Here is a 22,069-nt window from a genome sequence, read left to right as displayed (position 1 = left end):
CATTGTATTAATTATGTCACTATTAATTTTCTGCATTAGCAGTCCTTCTCCTGCCTTTTTTGTGTCTGGCATGAGGAGCACACACATGTAGTAACAGGTACACCAAGCCTGAGCGTGGAGTGGGAGGATTTGCCTTTGGAATTCACCTCTGATGCATACATACCTTTCGTGCCAGCTATGCCACTTGTCTCCAGGCTGACTGGAATAACAGGATGCACAAGCATCAGCCCAGCTTTCAGAAAGATTAACAAGGGAAGTTTGAAGCCCAACATTCGTGTCCCACGGGTGACTGAGAGTGTTTCTAGTGTTTGAGCTAACTGGTAATAAAAAACATCACCAGGTTAAATGGAGCAGACAAAGGAAGCAGTGCTGGCAGTTCTGTGATGCTGAAAGCTTTCCAGATCTCTTGCATTTGCACACATCCTCTCTTTAGGATGAAAAAAAATGCAATACACCAAGCTGAGATCCCCCAGAGTATTGAAAGAAACGGATTGCAATGGCCCTGCTACCTTCCAGCTCCCATTGGCAAAGTATTCAAAGAAAAGATAAATTATTATGTGAAGAGACAAGCAGGGGATTGAATGACTCAAAGCTGTGGGCTATGGAGCCTCATATAACAAGATCACCAGCTCTTATTCTCCCCAGGCTGGTGGTGTCTGAAAGCCTCTCCAAGCTCAGCAGTTTGCCAGAGTGTCTGAAAAAGCTAATGGCCCCAGCCCAGCCGATCCCAGTGGGCAGAGACTTAGCACAGCGTGCTCCAGGGATGTGGATTGCCACACACCTACTTCAAAATTTACCAAACACAAGAAAGTTTTTGTCCGTGATAATTGTTTTTACAGGGAGGCTGAGCGCATGCCTGCGCTCAAACTGTGGTTATTTCAGTGGAGCTGAGCTGATAAACCGTTTTTGGGAATGAACTCACACTGGCAAGGATCCTGCTCCATAATTTAACCCATTTCCTGGGACAGAATAAGCCATACCCACCACCACACAGATATTGCTACCCACAACTTTTGCTGGCATTGCTATAATTCTTTTATAATTTCTTTCTCACAGTACAGCTACACCAGCAAAACTCTTCCATGCTACCTAAGCTTATGAGGGAGGAAACACCTGTGCACATCTTTTAAAGGTGGTGTTTGTCAGCCAGGCCTGCAGCAGAGACTTAAGCAAAAGGCTCAGTGAGTGCAGAATCACAACCTCCTGAGGCAAACCCCGGTGCTGCGGGTTCTGGTGCCACATCCCCTGCAGGCAGAGGGACCCCGGGGACAGCAGGGGATGGCTGTGACACTCAGAGTGTCAGCGCCTGGGGCAGGCACTGTCAGAGCCTCGGGAGGAAGGCTGGGAGGGCAAAGGGAGAGAGAATGAGGTATTTGACTTTATGGATATCAGAAAGTTTAGTTGATTATTTTATTTTATTTTATTTTATTTTATTTTATTTTATTTTATTTTATTTTATTATTTGGTTTTATTGATTTTATTGATTTTATTGATTTTATTATTATTTGTTTTATTGATTTTATTACTTTATTATACTATGTTATTTTATACTGTATCACACTGTATTACATTACATCTAAACTGAATCTGCCAAGCTCTCACTGCACACCCCTGCACTCATCTCGTGACTCTCTCGTGTCTCCCAGCCAACAGTCCCGACACACACACACTCTCCTGGCCCTGATAGGCCAAAGAAACAAAACACCATCACTTTGGATAAACAGTCTCCATATTGCATTCCACTTTGGCACAACACAGGCACAGCAAATAAGATATGAATTGTGGTTTTATTTTCTCTGAGGTCCAGAGAATGTGAATCTCAAAAATCCTGGGGAAGAATTGTGCCTTGCTTTTCTCTGTGGGGAGAAGTGTGGCGACAAGGATGCTCTTGGGAGGATGCCTTTGGGAGGATGCCTTAGGAGGATGCCGTGGGAGAATACCTTAGGAGGATGCTGTTGGGAGGATGCCTTAGCAGGATGCTTTGGGAGGATACCTTAGGAGGATGCTGTTGGGAGGATGCCTTAGCAGGATGCTTTGGGAGGATACCTTAGGAGGATGCTGTTGGGAGGATGCCTTAGCAGGATGCTTTGGGAGGATACCTTGGGAGGATGCTGTTGGGAGGATGCCTTAGCAGGATGCTTTGGGAGGATACCTTAGGAGGATGCTGTTAGGAGAATGCTGTTGGGAGGATGCTGTTGGGAGGATGCCGTGGCAGGCTGCTCCGTGCCGGCTCATCCCCGCAGAGGTACGGGTGGTACCCAGCCGGTGACTTCACGGGACTCCAGGGCGGCACACGGGCATCGCTGCCTCCAGTGGAGAGGGAAACAGCCCCAATTACCAATTCCCGGCAATTAAGTGGGATTTGCAGCGTGAGACACGGGAAACCCCGGCAGCAGGGAGATGCTGGCAGGAGCTGTCCCTGCCTGCCGGAGCGGTCCATGGCAGGCAGGTGCCATCTAGTGGGAACGGGGCACAGCCGGGATACTGGGCATTGCCAGGCTGCAGCAGGGGTTGCACAGTCCCACCGAGCACTTTCTGTGGGTTTCTGTGGGCAGAAGGCTTTTCCAAACAGAAAGCAGCCCTTTGGGAGATGCAGCACACACTTTTAAGCACATAACTAGGGTTACCTGCAGAGGAATTTGGCAGCCTTTCTGCCAGGTGGAATACCTCTGGAGTCCTTCACATGGGAGGTGAGGGAATAATGTTGGCCTGTATTTATATTTTAAAAAGTCCTTCAAGGATCTGTTAATAAAAAATCAGATTTTTAAAATCACATTCAACACATTGCTGCTTTTCTGGTATTCACAAGTGCTCCTGCTAACCACAGGGCAAGGAATCCCATTAAGCACCCTTAGAAGAACCCAAGGTTTGTCAGGGCAAAATATCCTTTCTTTACATTGCAGGGGTGCTGTCTGTGAAATACCCACTTGATATTTCATAACTTTCTCAGCCTCGCAATGCACAGGCCTGAGGGATCACCCAGCAGAGAAATCCTGAGGCTGCTGAAGTTTTGCAGCCTCAAATGTCCACGCTGCAAAGTCCCAAACCACGAGGCTGATTTGTGCTTCCTGTGCGTGCAGCGGAGGGGAAACAAGAGGGTTCCTGTGGTTAGAAATAGCTCTGCTGTTCCTTGCACCTCTCTCAGCAGGGACAGGGACAGGTCACTGTCACAGACAGCATGGCCAGGACACATCCCTGATGGATTTGGAGCAGGCCTTCCCAGCACAGCTCAGTTAATGCATTTTGCAGTCTTTGTTAGCTTCCTCAGCATGGTGATTCACTCAGGAGAGAAATGGTTTCTGTGAGCTAGGCCATCACTCTGACAGTCCCTGTGGGTCTGTCTGTGTGCCTGCTCCAAATGAGCAGGGGCTGCTGAGGCTGGCAGGGAGCACTCGAGCTGTTTGGGATAAAATACCCACACTTTGTGCTCTGCTTCTTGCATATTCTCCTTTCCTTTAGCAAGCAGTTTTAATGAAAGTGTTAATTGCAGGCCATTGTTTCCAGGCTCCAGCAAAATGAGTTCAAACCCAGAATCAACCTACTGTTTTCAGATCAATAATTTGTGAAAAATGAATAGTGATGCCCATGCAGCCTCCCGAGGTGCTGTGGGCAGGGCTGGTGTTGGTACAGAGGACATAAAGAGCAGCCCCCCTGCCCAGCCTGGCTCTCCTGGTGATTTAAGAGCAAAATCCCAGCAATTGTTTCCTTGGGGCTGACTGGAGGCAGTGCCACGTGCAGAATTTGGGCTTCTTGATGCTGGCAAGGCCTGAGATTTCACTTTTTTTTTTGGTTTGCAAAGGTTTGCACACCCTTTGATGGATTTGTTGCATAGAGCTTTCAGTGATGTCTTGATTTCCCAGGAAATGATGTGTTTCAGACAGAAGCCAGGCAGCTTGTTACTCCTGCCAGCTGGCAGGGGGGTGGCTGTGTGCATATAGATATTTGGTGTTTAATAATTGAAACTGGATGTATCAAGGTTGGCAGCATGTCTTTCAGCTTTAAAGACTGGGTATTGTTAGAGGAAAATGGGATGTTTTCTTGTGCCCAAGACAAATTTTTCTTCCCCAGCTAATCTTGGTGTGTGCAGCTGCTGTGTCAATATCTCCTCCTGAAAGGCAGGGAATGAACTTCTGAACATCTGTAACAGCTACATTAAGTGGTGTGGTTTATTGTAGAATTATGGATGATGATGGCTGGGTTACTAAACTGTAAATCAATCAAAGCATTTTGATGATATTCTAGATCATGAGAAAGAGACTCATGCAGCAAGAGACAGTGATTTATTGCACCAACTGGTAACACATTCAGCCCCAGTCATTTTTATTTATCATTACTTTGAAAAGATTTCAACCCTTCATTAAAGCACATTAAAAAAAAATCTGTAATGATGACAAAGTTTTGCCGTAATGAAAATTGACACTCCTGAACTGTGATTTCTGGTGATAGGAAAGTGAAGAATAAGGAACTTAAGACACACAAACTTCACACTAAATTAGTTGAACAATCATCTTTGTTTAATTGTCTTTTACGAGCAAATGAAGGGAGCTTTTCCCTTTTCATCCCTAAATCTGTTCCTTTGAAAGCATCTCACACTATCTGTAGTTTTGAGCCATGGAACCCGGGATTTTGAATGCTTAGCAAGTCATCCATTTCCGAGGCATTAGCAACACAGACAGGATTTATTTCAATCTCTGCATATGATTCTTTGATCTGGGGCTTACTTAAGTGCATTCCAGTGCAATTAATTAGGAAAACAGTATAAGACAGTGGCAACTCCAAGTGATCTTAAATGTAAAAGTGACTGATTAGTAGCTCTGCTTTCTTGAGGATTATCTTTTGCTGCTTAACAACATCTGCTATTCCTGAGCAAGGGAGAGTCAGTTAATTGAGGAGAGGAAGCTTTGGCGCTCTTTGTAAGCCACTGGTGTGACTATTCACAAGAAAATCCGTGTGGGAACCTCCCCCAGCAGCGATTTGAAGAAGGAGCTGGGTGGATGGGATTAGGAGCAGTCCCCTGCCTGGCGCTGTGAGGTGTGTGCAGGATGCAGCTCACGCTGGCTGCTGTGCAGGGCAGCACTCGCTCCCTTTTCCTGGCAGCTCCTTGGAATCCACTCCTTGCACTGGGCCTGCTTTCAGGGATGGGATCTGCTGCTCTTTGTGTTTTCTTCCCTGGAATGTCTTGTTTCTGGATTTTCACTGGCTGGCTGAAAGTTACAGTGTTTATTTGGATGTCCAGGACATGTCAGCCCAGTTTAAAAATCCTCTGCATCTCCATTCTGTTTCCAGAGTCTTCCTACTCAGATCAATAAAAGTGGCCATCCATCAGTTTTTGATTGGAACAGGATTGATCAATGAGCAGCTCAGGGGTGCAGTGTTGCAGCTGCAGCTGCCTGACACAGATATTGCCTCCCTTTGCCAAGGAATTCAATTGTCCTGCACACACAATCAATATCTGCTCCTCTGACTACTCTTGCTGCCTTCATCTTCCTCTACAGTTTCTTTATAATTTCATCTTCTTCAAGGAGCTATCTTTCCTGTCGATCATGCTGTTGCATTTTCCTTGAATCTTTTTTGAATCTCACAGCCAGTGGAGCTCTGCGATTCACAGAAGAGAAGCTGACTTGCAGTTCAAAAGAAAATGCAAATTCTAGCCTATCTGCTTTATTTACAGCTGTTTCAAATAAATATCTTTCCGTATTGCATAGTTACTTCAGGTTTGTCTTTGCTGTACATCAACTTGCTTCTAGTTTTCTTTTTTTCTGTTTGGCAATATCCTGGTCATTCTTCTTTCTGCATCCTGAAGTGTGCAGACTTCAGATGCAGAAATAATGCTTTATCAGTTAAAGTATTCCCTTGTTTTATTCATTGAATCCATCTTGACACCTGGAGAGGCTAAATCCCTGGTATTCTCTCTCTTCCCAGGACAAAGCATGAAGCTCCAGAGATTTCTGTGCAGAACCAGTGCAGCTCAGCCCCAGTGACACAGACTTGGCAGCCTGCACTGGCAGTGTGTTAGGGAACAGCACTCATTCCCTGGAGCTGGAATGAGGCCCCAAATGCTTTCCACTTATCTCGTGGTGGGGTGAAAACTGCTGTCCTGTGCTGCATGTGCAGTGGACATTGATCTCTGGCACAGAGATGAAAAGTTCAGTGGCTCATTGCAAATGTATCATTACTCTTCAGGGTTTGATTTGTTACTTGCCTGGTTCTAATGTGGCCACACACAGGAAGATACTCCAAAAAAGGGATGTCGATCTTTTCTAGCAAATATTTTATAGTAAATATGTGTGTAATGTGTTACTGACTTCTCTGTGTTTTGTAATGCTAAAATCAATGTAACTGAAAGTCTCTGTGACAGAACCAGTAAGTGAAGGGAGAGAAAATTTTTCTTTCATGTTTTTTTCCCTCCTGTAACTTCCTACCTTGCCGACAGCAGGGGCAATAATAGAAGCAAAGGAATGCAAAGAATAAGCACAGGTTGCAGTCCACCTTTCTGCCATCTGTTCCCTGCCAGCACTGATGTAATCCCTCTGGCACTGAAGGTTCCCTCTGCCATCTGTCAGCATCCGACGTGCCATCGATCAGGGGGTGGCTGAGGTCACTTAGGAGCCACAGCAAGCCTCCCAAAACTTGGGAAGGGCACTAAATCAAAGGAATTTGATTTGTAACTTGCTGTCATTTTTGGTGCCTTGCTGCAGTAGAAGACAGCAGTCAACACTTCCTAAGCTCCTCACATGAGGAAAGTTATGGCAAAAGAAATCACTTGTTTATAAACGGTGCAAGTAACATAAGCTTTTAATGGGCCCTAGAGGAGTCCAAGGCTCCAGAGGGCTCTGGAATGCCTTTCTCTCCACCCCCATTTGCTCCCCTCACCCTGACCCCCACCGTTTTTTTCCAAGCCTTTGTCCAATTTTCATCATATCTGTCATTTTGAAAAATGAGCTGGCGGTTCACTCCTAAGGTTCATAGCATGCCATGTATCTTTTTTTAGATTAACTTGTTTGCAGAGAGACAGTTCAACAGGAAATTCTTGTGCTTATACAGCAGTGCAATTTTTATGGAAAGCAGAGATGTTGTTAAAACTCATTATCTGTGTCTATTCTGCTAATTGGGTATAAAAAAGTCATGAGACACGAGGATGATAGGACCACACTTGCTTCCTGGGGAAAAGCCTATTAGTACATTGCTAACAAATCTGAACTGGGGCTGAGTGTGTGAGTGTGGTATGAACACAGTGATACCAGCACTGCACAACGCTGAGATCTGAGGTAAAAGTGCACCTCGTTTCATTTATGGAGATAAATGGAGATGGTGGTCCTGAAAGTGTCCATTTCTGATGGTTTCAGAGAAATGAATGCCCAGCCATAGCTACCTTGATGCTCCATTTGATTCCAGACATAAAATGCTCCCGTGTATTACCACAGACATCAGTCAGGATGGAATAGCCTGTATCTTTCTGCCCCTCCCAACATGGGTGTCAAGGCTCCGTGTGCCCTCCCAGCTTTGTGCCAAACCAGGTCTCAAACAAACCCTGTGCCCTTGGGGCTGACTATATCCTCTGTGCCTCCACTCCAGCTCTGCTGCCTTTGCCAGTATATTCCAGGAGGAATATCTATGTTACAGGAATACAATATTGTTCTAACCCTGGCTTTGCAGACCTACCTTTCTTTGTAGGTCAGCTTTAAACAGAGACACCTCACCCTGTGAGCAGGGACACAGCATTGCTGCTCCTGCAGATCCCAAAGTCAAGGCTGTGGTGCTGCATGTGGCTGGATCAAGCACACAGACTGACCTTTTCCTGGGTTTCATGTCTTCAGGTCTCTTCCCCACCGGTCTGGAGAAGCCTTGCAGTTGTGCTTGGCTGTCTCCGGTGTTTTCAAGCCAACCCATGCATGGCTTGGAACACCAAAAGGGAGCTTTTGTTCAAGGTTGTGTTGAGTGGATGGAGGGGTGGGTGTTCCTCCTGTGAGATGCCTGAGCTGCTGCTTGTTCTTTTGTCTCCTTTCTCTCTGTCAGACTCTGTTCTGCTTGCACACAGCCGTGGTGTTGGGTGCACACAGCTCCAGCACACAGGAGCTCCGCGGTGGGACCATCGCGCTGTGGCTGCACACCAGGACTGCAAACCATCACAGTGCCCACATTTTATAAAATGCTTGGGTGAACTGAGAGAGGTGTGGCTCTTCTCATCTGCCTCAGGCTTCTGGAGCAGCCTGAGCATTGCTTCAGGGCTGGCTCTGAGCTGGCCCTGGTGAAATCAGCCCCCAGCATGATTTCAGCCCCCAGGATGATCCTCCCTGAGCAAGGATCTGGAGGGTGAGCAGAGCCCATGTAAGGGCTGCTGTTGTTACATTTCCAAATGTCCTGTCTTCTAATACAGCCAAGTCCCAAGAGCAGAGACCATCAGGCAAAACAAACACAATTATGCAAAACAAACCTGGTTTCCAAAGCAAGCACTGACAGCCCCTCCTTTCCTGGCAAAGGAAATCACTGCTGTAGGTGTTTACCCAGTCTGAGAGCGGCCGGACTGGGTTTGCTGTTCAGCTTCTTGGCTTTTGGGGTTTGTGTTGCAATCTTTATTTAAACATAGAGGACAGCAAAGATGTTTGTTTTGTTCGTTTGTTTGGGGTTTTCTTTCTGTTCTTATGACTTTTAAAGGAATGAAGAGTTTATTGTGTGTGAAATGCAGGAAGAGTCTAAATGAACAACAGATGAGAGGAAATAGACTGAGGAAAATTAGGGCTATTTGCTACCAAAGGAAGTAATCATTGTACATATATTAAATTCCAATCTCTAACTGAGAATGTGCTTGTTATGCAAGAAACCTGACTGTAGAGGAAAACAGGGAAATATGTGGAGTCTTTGAAGGTTGGGCTTTAAAAGTGGTGAGTATAGGTTGGGTAAACAAGGCAGGAGGCAGCTTTTACTGAAGTCAGTGGTGGCTGGAGAGTCACCCAGAGTTTCCCATTGTAGCAGAAGGTTATTTTCTGTGCAGAAGGGGGAAACTGTTCTTCATACACCTGCTGTTTGTAGGTAACATTTAGTGTGACTTTATAATGACAGTAGAAATTCTTTATGGACTTTCACCTGCCACATTCTCAGCTCACCCATCCTCAGAGACACCTGAATCATTTATGGCTTACCTGTGAGTCCTTGCTGACCCTGTTTTTAAGGATACTCTGCTCCTTTCCCGTGGGGATAACCCTTCCCTGGCAATCCCCTTTGGTGCTCTGGACAAGTGAGGGTTCAGGTGATGGCAGGGGGGTGCTGAGTGCTCTGTTTCTCCTTCCCTTGGTCCCTGCAGGGCAGCTGCACGAGTGCATGTCGGTGCTGGGAGGCAAAATCAGTGGTTGTCTCAGTGAAAAACTACTTACAGTGAGAGCCAGTGGAAGAGGAATGAGGACTCTCACCAGGGATTTGTGGAGTGTGCAGTAGATGGGCTTGACTTACAGGGATGCCTTAAATCAGCCACAAATTTGACATTACTGCATCTTTAAACAAAACACAGTGTTCCTCATTATTGCAAGATGACAGACCCCCTGCTCAGTTAATTCACCGAAGATATAGAATGATATTTTTTTAATTATTTTTTTTTAGCAGTAGAAAAATTGTCGCCTGGGGCAATGTTGCTTTGACAGATTGGGGTTATATGGCTGAAGCTGACCCATGCAGCTTCCTGCCCCTTCCCCCTCCTGGCAGGCAGATGAAGCATTTATGATTGCAAGTGGCTAGCTGTATTTTGTTCTTTATCTGATGGAAGGCCACCACAGTAATCAAAAAGGGGCTTGTTACGTATTTTGCTTTTCCTGGGAGGAATGCTTGAAAGCTCAGTAAAGAACCTGTAAAAATTAAAAATTAAAAAAAAAAAATTGGCGATGTGGGAGGAAGCATTTAAGCACAGGAAAGAATAGAGAATTGCACAGTCAAATAAGCAGTTCTTGGCAGAATTTAGAGACCAGCAGCAGTAAGAAGGATGCATTGGCATGTAAAAAAGAGTGGAAATTAACTGAAGAGAAATGGTAGCATCATATTTAGAATCTGTCACTTTATCAGAATTATCTTGACTGGTTATTAGCAAAAGAGAAAGAATTGAGTTTTTAGAGGAAGAAGGGTTTCATTTCCCCTTCATTAGCTGAGGAACCTGCTGACAAGAATTAAGACAGAATATTGCTAAATGGCAGCTTCAGCCACGCAACAAAGGGTTATTTTTAACCCCAAGCTGCTCAGTGACTGCATTTGCAGCATGGCCCTCCTTAAAAAAAAAAAAAAAAAAAAAAAAAAAACACCAAAAAAAAAACCACAACAAAAAAAACTCTGCTAGCAAAACTAAGGCTGCTTTGTGCTGCTATGTGAGAATGGGAAGGAGAGGTCTGGGTGGGAATCCTGTGGGGCAGTGGTGCCTCTGACACCCGTGTCATGAAAATATGCCTCCAGTTAAGCATTGTCCTCTGCCCTCAATCCGTGCTGAAACAGGGGCTTTGCATAATCCTGCAAGGAGGCAGCTCCTGCTCCAAAAGATGTTATGTTTTGAACTTCCAAAACGGACAAAGGGGGCATTGTCAGCCCTTCACACATGGGAAACAGAGGCAGGGAGAGAGAGATTTATCTGGGGCAAGCGGGGTAATTTTGACAGAATGGGCACTTGAAGTTTCCTGAATTCATTTGTGTGCTATGACCACAAGGTTGGCCTTCCTTTCTGATGCTGGATTTTGTTCTTCCTTGCACTTCAGTTCAGGTACAGAGTTGTTAATCAAAACCATTCTTTTCTTCTGTTCTGTTTAATAAATATTAACATTTCTTTGGGCACTGTGCAACTTACATGAGGTGAACTCTGCAGATGCCTCAGAGGTGGATTTTCAGGTGGATTTCCATGTTGGGTCTGCCAGGAGCAGCAATGCAAGGCAAGGCAGAGGTGTGACTTTGTCTTTGGCTTGTCCTTGTGCCCCTGGGGATCTCAGCCCCGTGGGTGTAGAAGAGGAGCCTCCAAGAGCAGTAATGCTCTGCTCAGCTTCATGAGGGAGGAAAAATCTTCCTGACTCCAGTGTCCCTTTGTCTTGCTCAAGCTTGCTAAGTCCAGAGAGGCCAGTGAGATATGACACTGCATGACCAAACTGGGGCTTTTTTATGAGGCACTGCTGAGTGGAACCATCTGGGCTAGGAGAAGACCACATTTCTGAAATGAGCCTTCAGGAACACTAAAGTTAAGTGGCTGTCTGGGACACCATGCTGAATGAAGGGCACTCACAGCTGCATGGGTTTTATGGGTTTATTTTATCTCTGATGACAATAAAAAAGTACTAGTCATGTGGTTCCTCAGGAATTCCAAGCCACTGTTTAAAAGTGGCTTTGCCTGTGTTCTCAGCCATGCTGGAACAGTTCCCCCAGCTTGCTGACTGCTCATGGACAGTGATTTACAGTTACCTCATTTTTCCCTAAACCTAAAGGCAGTCCCAAGTTACACTTCAAGAACAGAAACTTCAGTATCCTCAGTTCCTTGAGTGAACACTTGCACTGTCATCCCTGTAATACCCAAGTGGCTCAGCCCTGTGGCTCCTGAGGTCTCAGTCCCTTGGAAGTGTGCTGCTCACTTTCCTGAGGGCTGAGGGAATCTGCTCCTCAGAAACCAATGCCTTTCTAGAAAGCTAAATACAAATTTGGGAGCATAACTTCCACTGTGTCAATGGTGCATCTCAACTTAGGCAGTTAAAACTTCCTTTGCTGTAAATTCCCTGCTTAGTTTTGTTTGTTAGGGTTGGTTGGTTGTTTTTGGTTTTGGTTTTGTTTTTTTTTAATTTTGTTTTATGTTTTTTGTTGTCGGGGGCTTTTTTGTTTGTTTAGGGTTTTTGGTTTTTTACAATTCTATTTTATTTTATTTATGCCCCATTGGGACAGCTTCCTTAAGTACTTCCAGGGGCCTGGTTCCAGTTTCCAAAGATAAATTGATTTATGTGTTAGGAGGCAAGCTCTTTCCTTCAAGCACTTTTCTACGTGACAGACCTGGAAAGGGGCAAATTGGATTCAGTAGCATTTCTAAAATTGTAACCTATTTCCTGTGCTTTTCATTCATTGAGATGAATCTTTGAGGAAGATCCCTCATGGTAAAATATTTACCAGGGTATTACATTGACTAAGCTCTTATAGTGCAGGTGTGAAGAAAGAAGTTTTTGCTCCTTAAACATCTTCCAATCCATGTCCTGTTCAATGTCTCTGTTTCAATAGACTCCAGAAGCTTTGCATGATATTTATTCATATGATTTACTAACAGTCTCCTAAAGTTTAAACAGAGACACAGAGAGAAGATAAGCTGGACTCAGCCTTGCAGGAATCAGATTCATGCCAACTCTGCCACTTCTGTTTGACTTTATGCACATCATTTAATATTTGTGGTTCCCCTGTCTGCCAAATGCAGATACTAATTCCTCTTTTTTTCCCCTATCCATACTTGTATAGGTGGCGTGTTTGGACAGGAATCAGCTCCTCCTTTGTCTGTGGTTTACCTCACACAAACGAGTCCCTGATCTTAGGGATCAGGGAGAAACAACCTTCCAGTTGCTTCTGTAGCCACAAAATAATAAATGGCTTTGACCTGCTCAGTGAAAAATGCAACCTTTGGATTACATCAGTGAAAATAAAAATCCACTGCAGTTCACAAGTCAAAAAGTGCTGATAGTGTTTAGCACCACTGTCTGTCACCGAACATCTGGCATTCATCACTGCTCTCCTTTCTTTCCACTGCTGTATTTTATCCCATCTATTGGAGGTTTCTTGGCTCAGTCTCTATAAATTATGGCTGCCTCTCAGGCAGGGTAGTGGAATCACTACAGGCTGCAAGGTAAAGGAAGGAAAAAGAGGTAGGCTTTTCAAAGTCTTTAAAAGAAAGTGTCTGCTCCCCTTTTTCTCCCTGTCCCTGTACACAGACAGTACTGGGCAGTATTACTGTGAGATACTCTTGCTATTGAAGAGAGATGGAATAATTTCCAAAATTAACAAATATGTGTACCAGCCCTAGTTATGAAGGCAGGAAGCAGGAGAGGAATTGGAGCTGGAGTGGACACCCGCTGCCATTGTTGGAAAGACCAGAATTGACTGCTCTGGATCAGCCCTTCAGCAGCTTTGTAATGAATTAGGAAAGCAAACATTGCTTAATATGAGACTTCCTGGGCAACAGCTTTGATGTGTTATTTTAAAACTAAATTACTCTTATTGCTGAAATTTAAGTTGCTATTAGGAAGAATAATACTGAAGATGCTAGGAAAACACGGGTCTGTTAAAATTGGCCAAACCAGAATACTTTCACTATTTTTTTCCTCAAAAAACGGTTCACTGCCATCTCAATGGCCATTCCATTTGGTGCTCCTGAACAACGCTGGCAGGGCAGTGAGCCCTAGCAGCATTCTGAAGATGAATTTCTGATGGGGACGAGGATCCTCCACCACCCTCGTGTGAAACACTCCCAGCTGCACACGTGTGTTGCCTGCCAAAGCCAGGTGCTCCCATGTGTGCTCAGTGTCACAGCCACATGCCCTGCAAGCACGTGCCAGCTTTAGGAGCTAGAGAAGGCATTTCCTCCTTCTGGAAACACAAAGACACCTCAGTCCCACGCTGCTGGCAGTTAGGGAAGAAAAGCCCATTTCCCTCTGTATGGAGAGGGCTGTTGCAGACTGCCATCTCTGTCAATCTCAGAATTCATGGGCTGAAGCCTGAGGGTCTCTGTTAGAGACAGCTGTCACGTTTTCAGTTCTAGGGACAGCTTGTATTGTTGAGGACTTCATTGTACTTAAAATAGCAAGAACGCCCCATGTCATTATGTGTGCTCTTCCTGGTTGTCTTGCTTTTCCCTTCTATTTAGTCTCGTGTCAAAAGTGTGTCTGAAGTTTGTTTGATTTAATACCAGGTTGACTGAAATGGGAATAAATTATTGCTGCTATTGCTGGTTGTCAGCTCAGCCTTCTCTTCCTGGAAAGCATATTGCATTCCTGATTTCCCATTGTTTTTCATTTATGTTCCTGTGGTTTTATCCTGGTACTCGCTGCAGACTCCCAGATTTCAGCTCGGCAGCCAGATCAATCAAGCAGTGGGTGTCCTGGTCAGCATCTGCATGGAGTGGAGGTGATAGGCCCAGCTCACAAACAGAGGGGCTGGGCTGTCCTTCAGAGCAGCTCCTGGCTGGCACTGCAGGCACCCAGCAGTGGGAAGGGCCAGGCAGTGCCAGGAGCCACAGTTGCTCTCTGAGGTCAATGAACAGGTTCAGTCCTGGTGATTTGTTCTTTGTAGTCTGTCGCTGGCAATGGATGTCCTGCTGAAGGTGCTACTGCTTGGCAAGGCTAAAATGAGAGGCACGGGTCTAATGTTGCACAAAGGGCTTTGCATGAGATATTGCAAGGAAAAAACAACCCACAAGTACAGTGGGATGGATGATGTGATGGTAATTTACTCTCCGTTTTTTGCTGTCTGCACTAGCTCTCTGCCTGTCCCGTTGCTAGCAGAATATTCATTCTGTTTTCTCTTCTCCTTGTAGAAAATTTTACTACATCACTCTGCTGAGAGACCCCGTGTCGCGTTACCTCAGCGAGTGGCGTCACGTCCAGCGAGGAGCTACTTGGAAGACCTCCTTGCACATGTGTGATGGCAGGACCCCAACTCCCGAGGAGCTGCCCTCGTGCTACGAGGGCACGGACTGGTCGGGCTGCACGCTGCAGGAGTTCATGGACTGCCCCTACAACCTGGCCAACAACCGCCAGGTGAGGATGCTGGCCGACTTGAGCCTGGTGGGCTGCTACAACATGTCCTTCATCCCGGAGAACAAGCGGGCGCAGATCCTGCTGGAGAGCGCCAAAAAAAACCTCAAAGACATGGCCTTCTTCGGCCTGACAGAGTTCCAGAGAAAGACTCAGTACCTGTTTGAGAGGACATTTAACCTGAAGTTCATCCGGCCCTTCATGCAGTACAACAGCACGCGGGCGGGCGGCGTGGAGGTGGACAACGACACCATCCGCAGGATCGAGGAGCTCAACGACTTGGACATGCAGCTCTATGACTATGCAAAGGACCTCTTCCAACAGCGCTACCAGTACAAGCGGCAGCTGGAGAGGATGGAGCAGAGGATAAAGAACCGGGAGGAGAGGCTCCTCCACCGGTCCAACGAAGCGCTTCCCAAGGAAGAGACCGAGGAGCAAGGACGTTTGCCCACTGAGGACTACATGAGCCATATTATAGAGAAGTGGTAGCCTAGGCAGACTTTTATATTAATGATGTTCTAGGGTTTCCATATAAGAGATCGTGGAAGTAAAAATTACAAAAAACAAAACAAAACAAAAAAAAAACCCGACAAAAAATATTTTATTTAAAAGCAAGTCTGTAAAACAGAAGATAGATTGCTTCCTTAAGCATAGGGTCTTTTTACTGTTTCTTACAAGACCGATGAGATTCTTAAAAAAATCAATAAATACATAAAAATAAAAAAAGGGTCAACATTCTAATGCAGAGATAAAAAATGCACAAATGCAGTTACCCACGCATAAGCCCAAATACAGAAGAATGTTTCTTATCCTCACGATTTTAACACAAATGGCAGAAGTAGGATTTTTTCAAGTCTCTTTATCCCCTGACCCTAAAGATACATAATTAAAAAACAAGGAAACAGAGGTTTTCTGTTGTGGGGGAGGTGGGATGGGAATTGCACTGTTTGTCAGTAAGTGATAATGGTGACTGAGTTGAGGATGGGCCATCCTGTCAGGCTGGGATCTGACACACAGGCAGTCACAGCATTTCAGCTGGCAGCCACTGCCAGAAAGTAGAGCACCACAAAAAATAAAAAGAAGAAAACCAGTCAGAGGATGAGAAACATTAAAGCAAATTGACTATGGCCTGGGAAATGTACTTATCACAGGGGTTCTGATTTATTGCACTGGTATCACAAACACACACGCAGCTTCATCAGAAAAATAATAGGGAATTCATACACAAACTCCCAGCTTTGTTTCCCAGACAGGTCCCAAAACAAGTTAAAAGCCAACCATAAACTCAAACCTGCATTCACATGTTGTCCTGTCAGCTTACCACTACCACTCAAGCCACTATCAGTATTGTGTGTTAACAGCACATGAAAACCCTATCCTGCATACTACAAAAAAAAAAAGGAAGAAAAATTTAATTACTCCTTCATAAATCCACACAAACTTCAGACCCTGCAAATGATAAGTCACTAATGGGAATGTGACGAGAGGGTGATTTTGTTTTGTTTGTTGCTATGTGAAATACTGACCCAGAATAAGCATACAGACCTTCCCTAGCCGTATTATTTCAGTTATTTTTACTTGCTTTTATCAAGAGGTAATGGGCATCAGCCTGCTTCCAGTGAAGTCACTAGAACTGATTTAAGTGGGAACAGGATGGGGCTCTCTTCCAGAGCTGTGAAAATTTCTGACTATGGGTCTAAATTAATTATGAGACAGTGCACATTGTCTTTTGGCAGGGTGCCTGTTCTGCAGCCCTTACTTTAAATGAACAAGCTGTGTTCATAAAACTGGAAAGGGGAATCATGGATAGTGTTTTTTTAGTCTCAGACCACTCTCAAAGCAGAACTCTTTCAATGCTGTTTTTTAGGGCCTCATGTAAGTTTAATCCTCCAGTGTGGGGACAGTCTAACCAGGTTCTGCTTACTGACTTTTGAGTCATAGAACAACAATGACCTCTCTAATTCCTCTTTCCACTCACCAAATTAAAATATGGCTTATTTTTTTGCTGTTGCAAGCACTTCTTTGTTTGGCTGGAAGCAGGGAAATGAAGCAGTTTTTGCCTGGTTCATGTCTCACTCCGTTATTACTCAGCCTGTAAGACCTGAACCAGCTATTGTTTAGGGTAAACTTTGAACCAAATGGAATAGGATTTGATTTTCAAAGGCCACGTTAACTGCAAATCAAATATGGCATTGAAATCACTGGAGGAGAGGCAGAGAGGTGATGCACTTCACTTTAGCATGTCATTTTTACAGCATCCCTTTCCCATCACACAAGTCCACTGATGTGCTGCTTGGTTTGGGTTTTAATTCTTTCTCTGCCTCTGTGCACTGTTTCCAGCAGTTTCAAGTTCAGACTGAGTTTTGCAGAGGAGGGGGAATACACCTTGCTTTTGCAGACTTCTTCTCCTGAAGAGCAAAGACAGCTAAAAAACTTGATGAAACACAAAGAGCACTTAGGGCTCAAACACAATTCTGTTACAGCCCTGAGCCAACATCCACCAGAGTCAGGGGATGTCTTTCCTGTTGATTTCAGGTGGATTTTGGTCAGGTCTGATCCTGCTGTGCCAATGCTTGCCACAGAATGGCTCCTGCTCCCAGAAATGTGTAGCCTGCCCATAAGCATTCCCTCCTGGGTGAAAATTGGGAAGAAGAATGAAGCAGTATTTGGTGGTTGGCTTGGGGGAAGAGAAGGTATTACAAGTCCATTTGCTCATCTCTGAATCCAAGACTGGCAGAAGCTGTGTCTGCTACGTGCCATCACTTTCACATTTTGCTGTAACCACAGAAAACATTTGTATTTTCAAAATGCAACTTTGCAGGCTGTTCACCCACAAAACCAGCACACGAGATATAAAAAACAACTGTTGCACATGCACAGTTTCCACCTTTCCCCAAAAGCTTTTCAGGGTGTGTCCGTGTGGTGGATCCATAACGCACAAGGGGTTCCTGCAGCTGATCCCTGTTTGTGTCTCTCTGCTGGGACCCTGGGGGATGCACACCAGAATTGTGCTTAGGCTGTGTCTGCCTGAGCTCTTCCTGTGCTGCAGGCTCTGAGTAACCAGCTGGATGTTAAGGAATCTGTCTGCAGGGTTGTCAAAATCAGAAGCAGCCTCTGACCTTAGGAGCATGTCAGTAGAACTTTTTTTTTTTTGTAATGGATTGCAGTAACAAGCAAAAGAAATGAAATTATATTGAAAACTGTCTTTAGTTAACAGTTTCATTTCAACCACAAAAGGAGGGCTGACCTCAGTACTGAGGCAGAAGTTTCTACATTTAAATTCTGCACCCATGCAAATGCCTCAGTTTTTCCACCTCTACACTGGGAGTAACAAATTTACAGACTCTAAAAGGGTACTCCAAGGTATGAAAAGTATGGGGCACTTTGAAACAGATTCTGAGTAATGGGAATGAACAGAATCACCCAAAAGCCATCCCTCGCCCTGGCTGCTGTGCTGCTCTGCTTCTGGCTGTTCATTCATGTTAAGTGCTGTGTACCAGAACATGGGTTGCAGGACATACCTGGCACTGTCTTCTTCCTTTAGTGGGGGCAAGGGGACTTTTTTAACATAATGTGAATGTAGTTTTTTGTGATTCATATGTACCACACTTTGAAGTGGTACTATTTCTTTTCTTTTTAGGACTGATATTTTGATGCTACAGTAACATGAAAAGTGTGTGTGTGTAGTTTTAAAATGAATGAAGAACAACAGCTTTAAGGCACTCTGGCAGAAGTAGTGGCCAGATAGTAGATTCTTGTTCAGTATCTGCCCCTTTCTTCCAAAATGTTTTTCCTGTGACTTCCAGACACACCAAAAGCTTCTTCAGGACATGAAGTGTTTCTTCAGGGGGTCTGTCAGTGCATCATGATCCAGGTTAGGAGAGTGCTGGGAGCAGTGCAGGACTGGACTTGTCTCTTAGGGACTTGGTGACTTCTTAGGGCTAAGAAGTCAATTTGCCTTTAGTCACCTAAACAGTGTAAACATCACTGCTTGGTGGCTGTTCTTGCTGAAGAAAACATTTTCTTGCTGGTTTGTCTTATCCTAGTTAGCTCTGTTGAAGGAGTTTGCCTCATCCAAGGTTTTCCAGACAGTCAGGTGCCACCTTGTACCCTATCCAGGTCACAAAATGCAGGATTGACTGGTAAGGTTGCCAGTCCATGCTGTCACAGGGTTCAAAGTCATAAACAAAACATAAAAAAAAGAAAAAGTCAGCTAAGGGTCAGTGTGAATTTCTGGCTTGTCTGAATTTCTCCCTTTATGCCCAACATTTTGGAATAAATGAGGAGCACTTCAGCTGATGGTTTTGCATCCCACAGTCCCTTACTTGCTTACAAAACTGGGACAACAATGAAAGCAGCATAAGAAAGATCCCAATAAGGTTTTGAATCCTCTCTCCCAGGGCTGTCCTGTTAAAGAGCAGTGCAGTTGCTGAGAGTGTGGCCAAGGCAGGAGGACTCCCCATGGCAGTACAATGAGGAGGTTTTCCCTCTGAGCCAGTCAAGTCACTCCAGAGAGCAGTGGACAGCTCCAGAAGGTGACGAGAGCATCACAGCACAGGGCCTGGCCAAGGCTCATACCTTGGGGTTAAAGGCATCTCCAGTGTCTCACTGGTGTTCAGAGTTACCCAGACCCCACAGACTTCTGCAGAAGTCATCACAAAAAAGAGAGGAATTCATCCCCAACCTGTGCTTAGTGCTGTGTTCCCAGAGCTGTAGCTTGGCCTGCAGCTGACACTGCTGCTGGACTCAAACCACAGGGCTGGCTGTGGTCTCTCTCTATTCTTCTTTTCACTGTCACTGATACCAGCAGCTCATGCTCCAGGGGCAGAGGTGAGCATGGCATTCACTGCCTGACCTGGGGTGTTCCAGGCCTGTGCAGCCCAGGCCAGTGAGCAGCAGCTCAGGTGAGCCAGGGCACCAGCCCCAGCTCTCCATGGCTGCTTGTTTTACCCCATCCTCAGGAATTCTGCCAAGGTGAACGCAGCCCTGATGAGCACATGGGTGTTAAAGCCTGTGTTGTCCCAGCTCTGTAATTCTTAGCCATGCAAGCTGAAAAAAAACCCCAGATTTGCAAATGAGTCTGTCTCCTCAGAGCCCCACAATTCCCCCTCCCTGTTCAGTTCCCCCACATGTCAGTTCTGGAGACTGGATTGAGAGAGTTGTACTATAATGAATAATTTTATATTCAAAAGGTTTACTGAGCATGATTTGTTTTGTACATATTGGAATATGATTTAACTTATTCTTATTGCCCCTTTTAATCTTTTTTTTCCCATAAGGAGAAGACAAAAATCCCCATCCTCTCTCAATGTGAAGTTCCTGTGTGTTTATGTGTAGTCTGCCAGTCAAACATACAACAGGCAGGGGATTTCTCACCATCCCTACAGCTATCTGATTTTGGTTTGCCTTGTCATTTCCATTCATCTGGGACTTTGCTTATATTGTCTCTTCTCCCCTCTCTGCTGCACAGTCTGCACAGAGCAGGGAGAGGTCAGTGCAGGCAGGATTTTCTTTTTCTTCCTCTCCCCTTTCATGTGTGCTTTACTTACCAAGGAACTCGGTTCCTCCAGGAGTTGTGTGACTGAGGGTAAAAAAATACAACTGTCCCCCCACCTGCCTTCCATCCTCCATACTGTAGATCAAACAGATTCAGCTTCTCTGAAAGTGATTGTGGCTGGACTCATTCCATTGGGCTGAATGTGTATGGTTTGCACTTTCCCCCCCACTTCAGGAACTTAAAAACAACAAAAAAATAAAAGGCAACTGTTTTAACTTGAGCCGAGTAACACTTAAAGCTTTATATATTTATTTATAGCATCTTACAAAAAGTGTTAAAAGGTTTTTTCTTCCACAAGAAAAATAAAATTTTTAAAAAATCATCTAATTGTTTTTGTCTAGATCGAGGATGAATGTTAGCAGACGAAATAAACCCTAAAATTGAGCATCTGTGGTGTGTGTTGTCCTTCCATTGGCCTTTGATGCAGTTTCAGTGCAATATGTCTTGCCTGTTTATTACAGAGAGATAAAGCTGCCAGTGCAGCTGATGGAGAATATTTGTTTTCTGTTACAGACTCCTGGACAAGAAACATTCAAGCAGAAACTGCAGTCCGTAGGTTCCTATTGTTACATTTGAGCCAACATTACAAAAAACCCTTAAACCTCATGGAACCTGTCATCTTTTAAAAATTACATTTGATACTGTACAGGCTTCTTAGTTTTCTTTTTCAGAGGCACTGCAACGAGGACATTTGCAGGCAATAAATAGAGGTCGTTACACCAAATATTGTGGAATAATTAACATATTTTTTTGTTTGTTTCATGCTCAGAAGTACTTTGTTGTGTGAAAACATTTCTGCAGCTACTGGGCTGAGCCATGTCCTGTTTTGCACAGTGAAAGTGAGTTAGGGGTAAGAGATAAAAGTGCCTCACAGCATCCCAAGTGAGAGCAGCAAGGTATTTACAGAGGTGTAGTGAGTAACAAAGCTGTGATTTTACCAAAGCATCTCCACAGCTCCCTCTTGGAGGGAGGGAGGGGCTGTGCAGGGGCTGCTGGAGGACTCAGGTAAGGGATGGTGTGAGAGAGAAAGCACAGACAGACAACTCTTAAAGTTGAAAAGAGCACCTTCATTACAGCACTGGACAAATGGGGAGTAACCTCCCAAAGGCATGCATAAAAAAAGTCACAAATCCCTGATCTCTATTTATCAAAAAAAGGTTTTACATATTCAGATGGTTTCCAGGATGATTTCTACAATGCCTATCACACAAACATTAGCTCTCAGTCATATTATAATTAGCTGAATGTTCATTACAGGTGCACAATTGTCCCTTTTAATTGGGTCAGTGGGCTTCTGAGGAGGAAACAAGACTTCTTCCTCATGGTAAACTCCTGACCTGTATCAAGGTAGCCTGCTAATCCCAGCCCAAACCTCCTCTCACTTTTAGAAAACAGTGATATTTATGGCTCCTGCACTCCTACATGCTTCATGTGTCACCTGTCATTCCCAACCTTGTTTCAGTTATCCACTAATTGACATCAGGTGGTGTTGATACCACCTGTTATCAATTAGCATCCTTGTTAAGCTCCAATCACAGTGTATGAACTTTGCTGACTGCATTTCTAGCTTAACCCCTTGACTTAAGGGAACACCTGAGGTACCAATGGGGCTCAGCTGTGAGGGGAGGGGACAGACAGACAGACAGACACCTTGGGTCAGCCCCTTTGGCTGAGCTGGTGCCACTGCCCAGGAGCTCTCATGTCCTGCTGAGCTGCAGGAGGAGTTTCACTGGGCTGAGCCGAGGTGCAGGCACAGCTTGTCCTGCTGGGTGGGAGC

At 44.9% G+C, this 22,069-nt stretch overlaps 1 protein-coding gene across 1 annotated transcript in view; it reads left to right on the top strand.

Moving 5' to 3' along the window:
- The window catches only part of HS6ST1 (heparan sulfate 6-O-sulfotransferase 1), a 189,287-nt gene extending 168,611 nt beyond the window's left edge, over positions 1-20,676 (top strand). Inside the window, exon 2 of the mRNA XM_064435803.1 lies at positions 14,516-20,676. Coding sequence (XP_064291873.1) covers positions 14,516-15,224 — 709 coding nt within the window. The 3' untranslated portion in view covers positions 15,225-20,676. The remainder of the gene's footprint in view (positions 1-14,515) is intronic.
- Positions 20,677-22,069: the final 1,393 nt, after the last annotated feature.

Source organism: Passer domesticus, chromosome 11 (assembly GCF_036417665.1).
Source record: "Passer domesticus isolate bPasDom1 chromosome 11, bPasDom1.hap1, whole genome shotgun sequence".
NCBI lineage: Eukaryota > Metazoa > Chordata > Aves > Passeriformes > Passeridae > Passer > Passer domesticus.
This window is presented reverse-complemented; position numbering and strand designations above follow the sequence as displayed.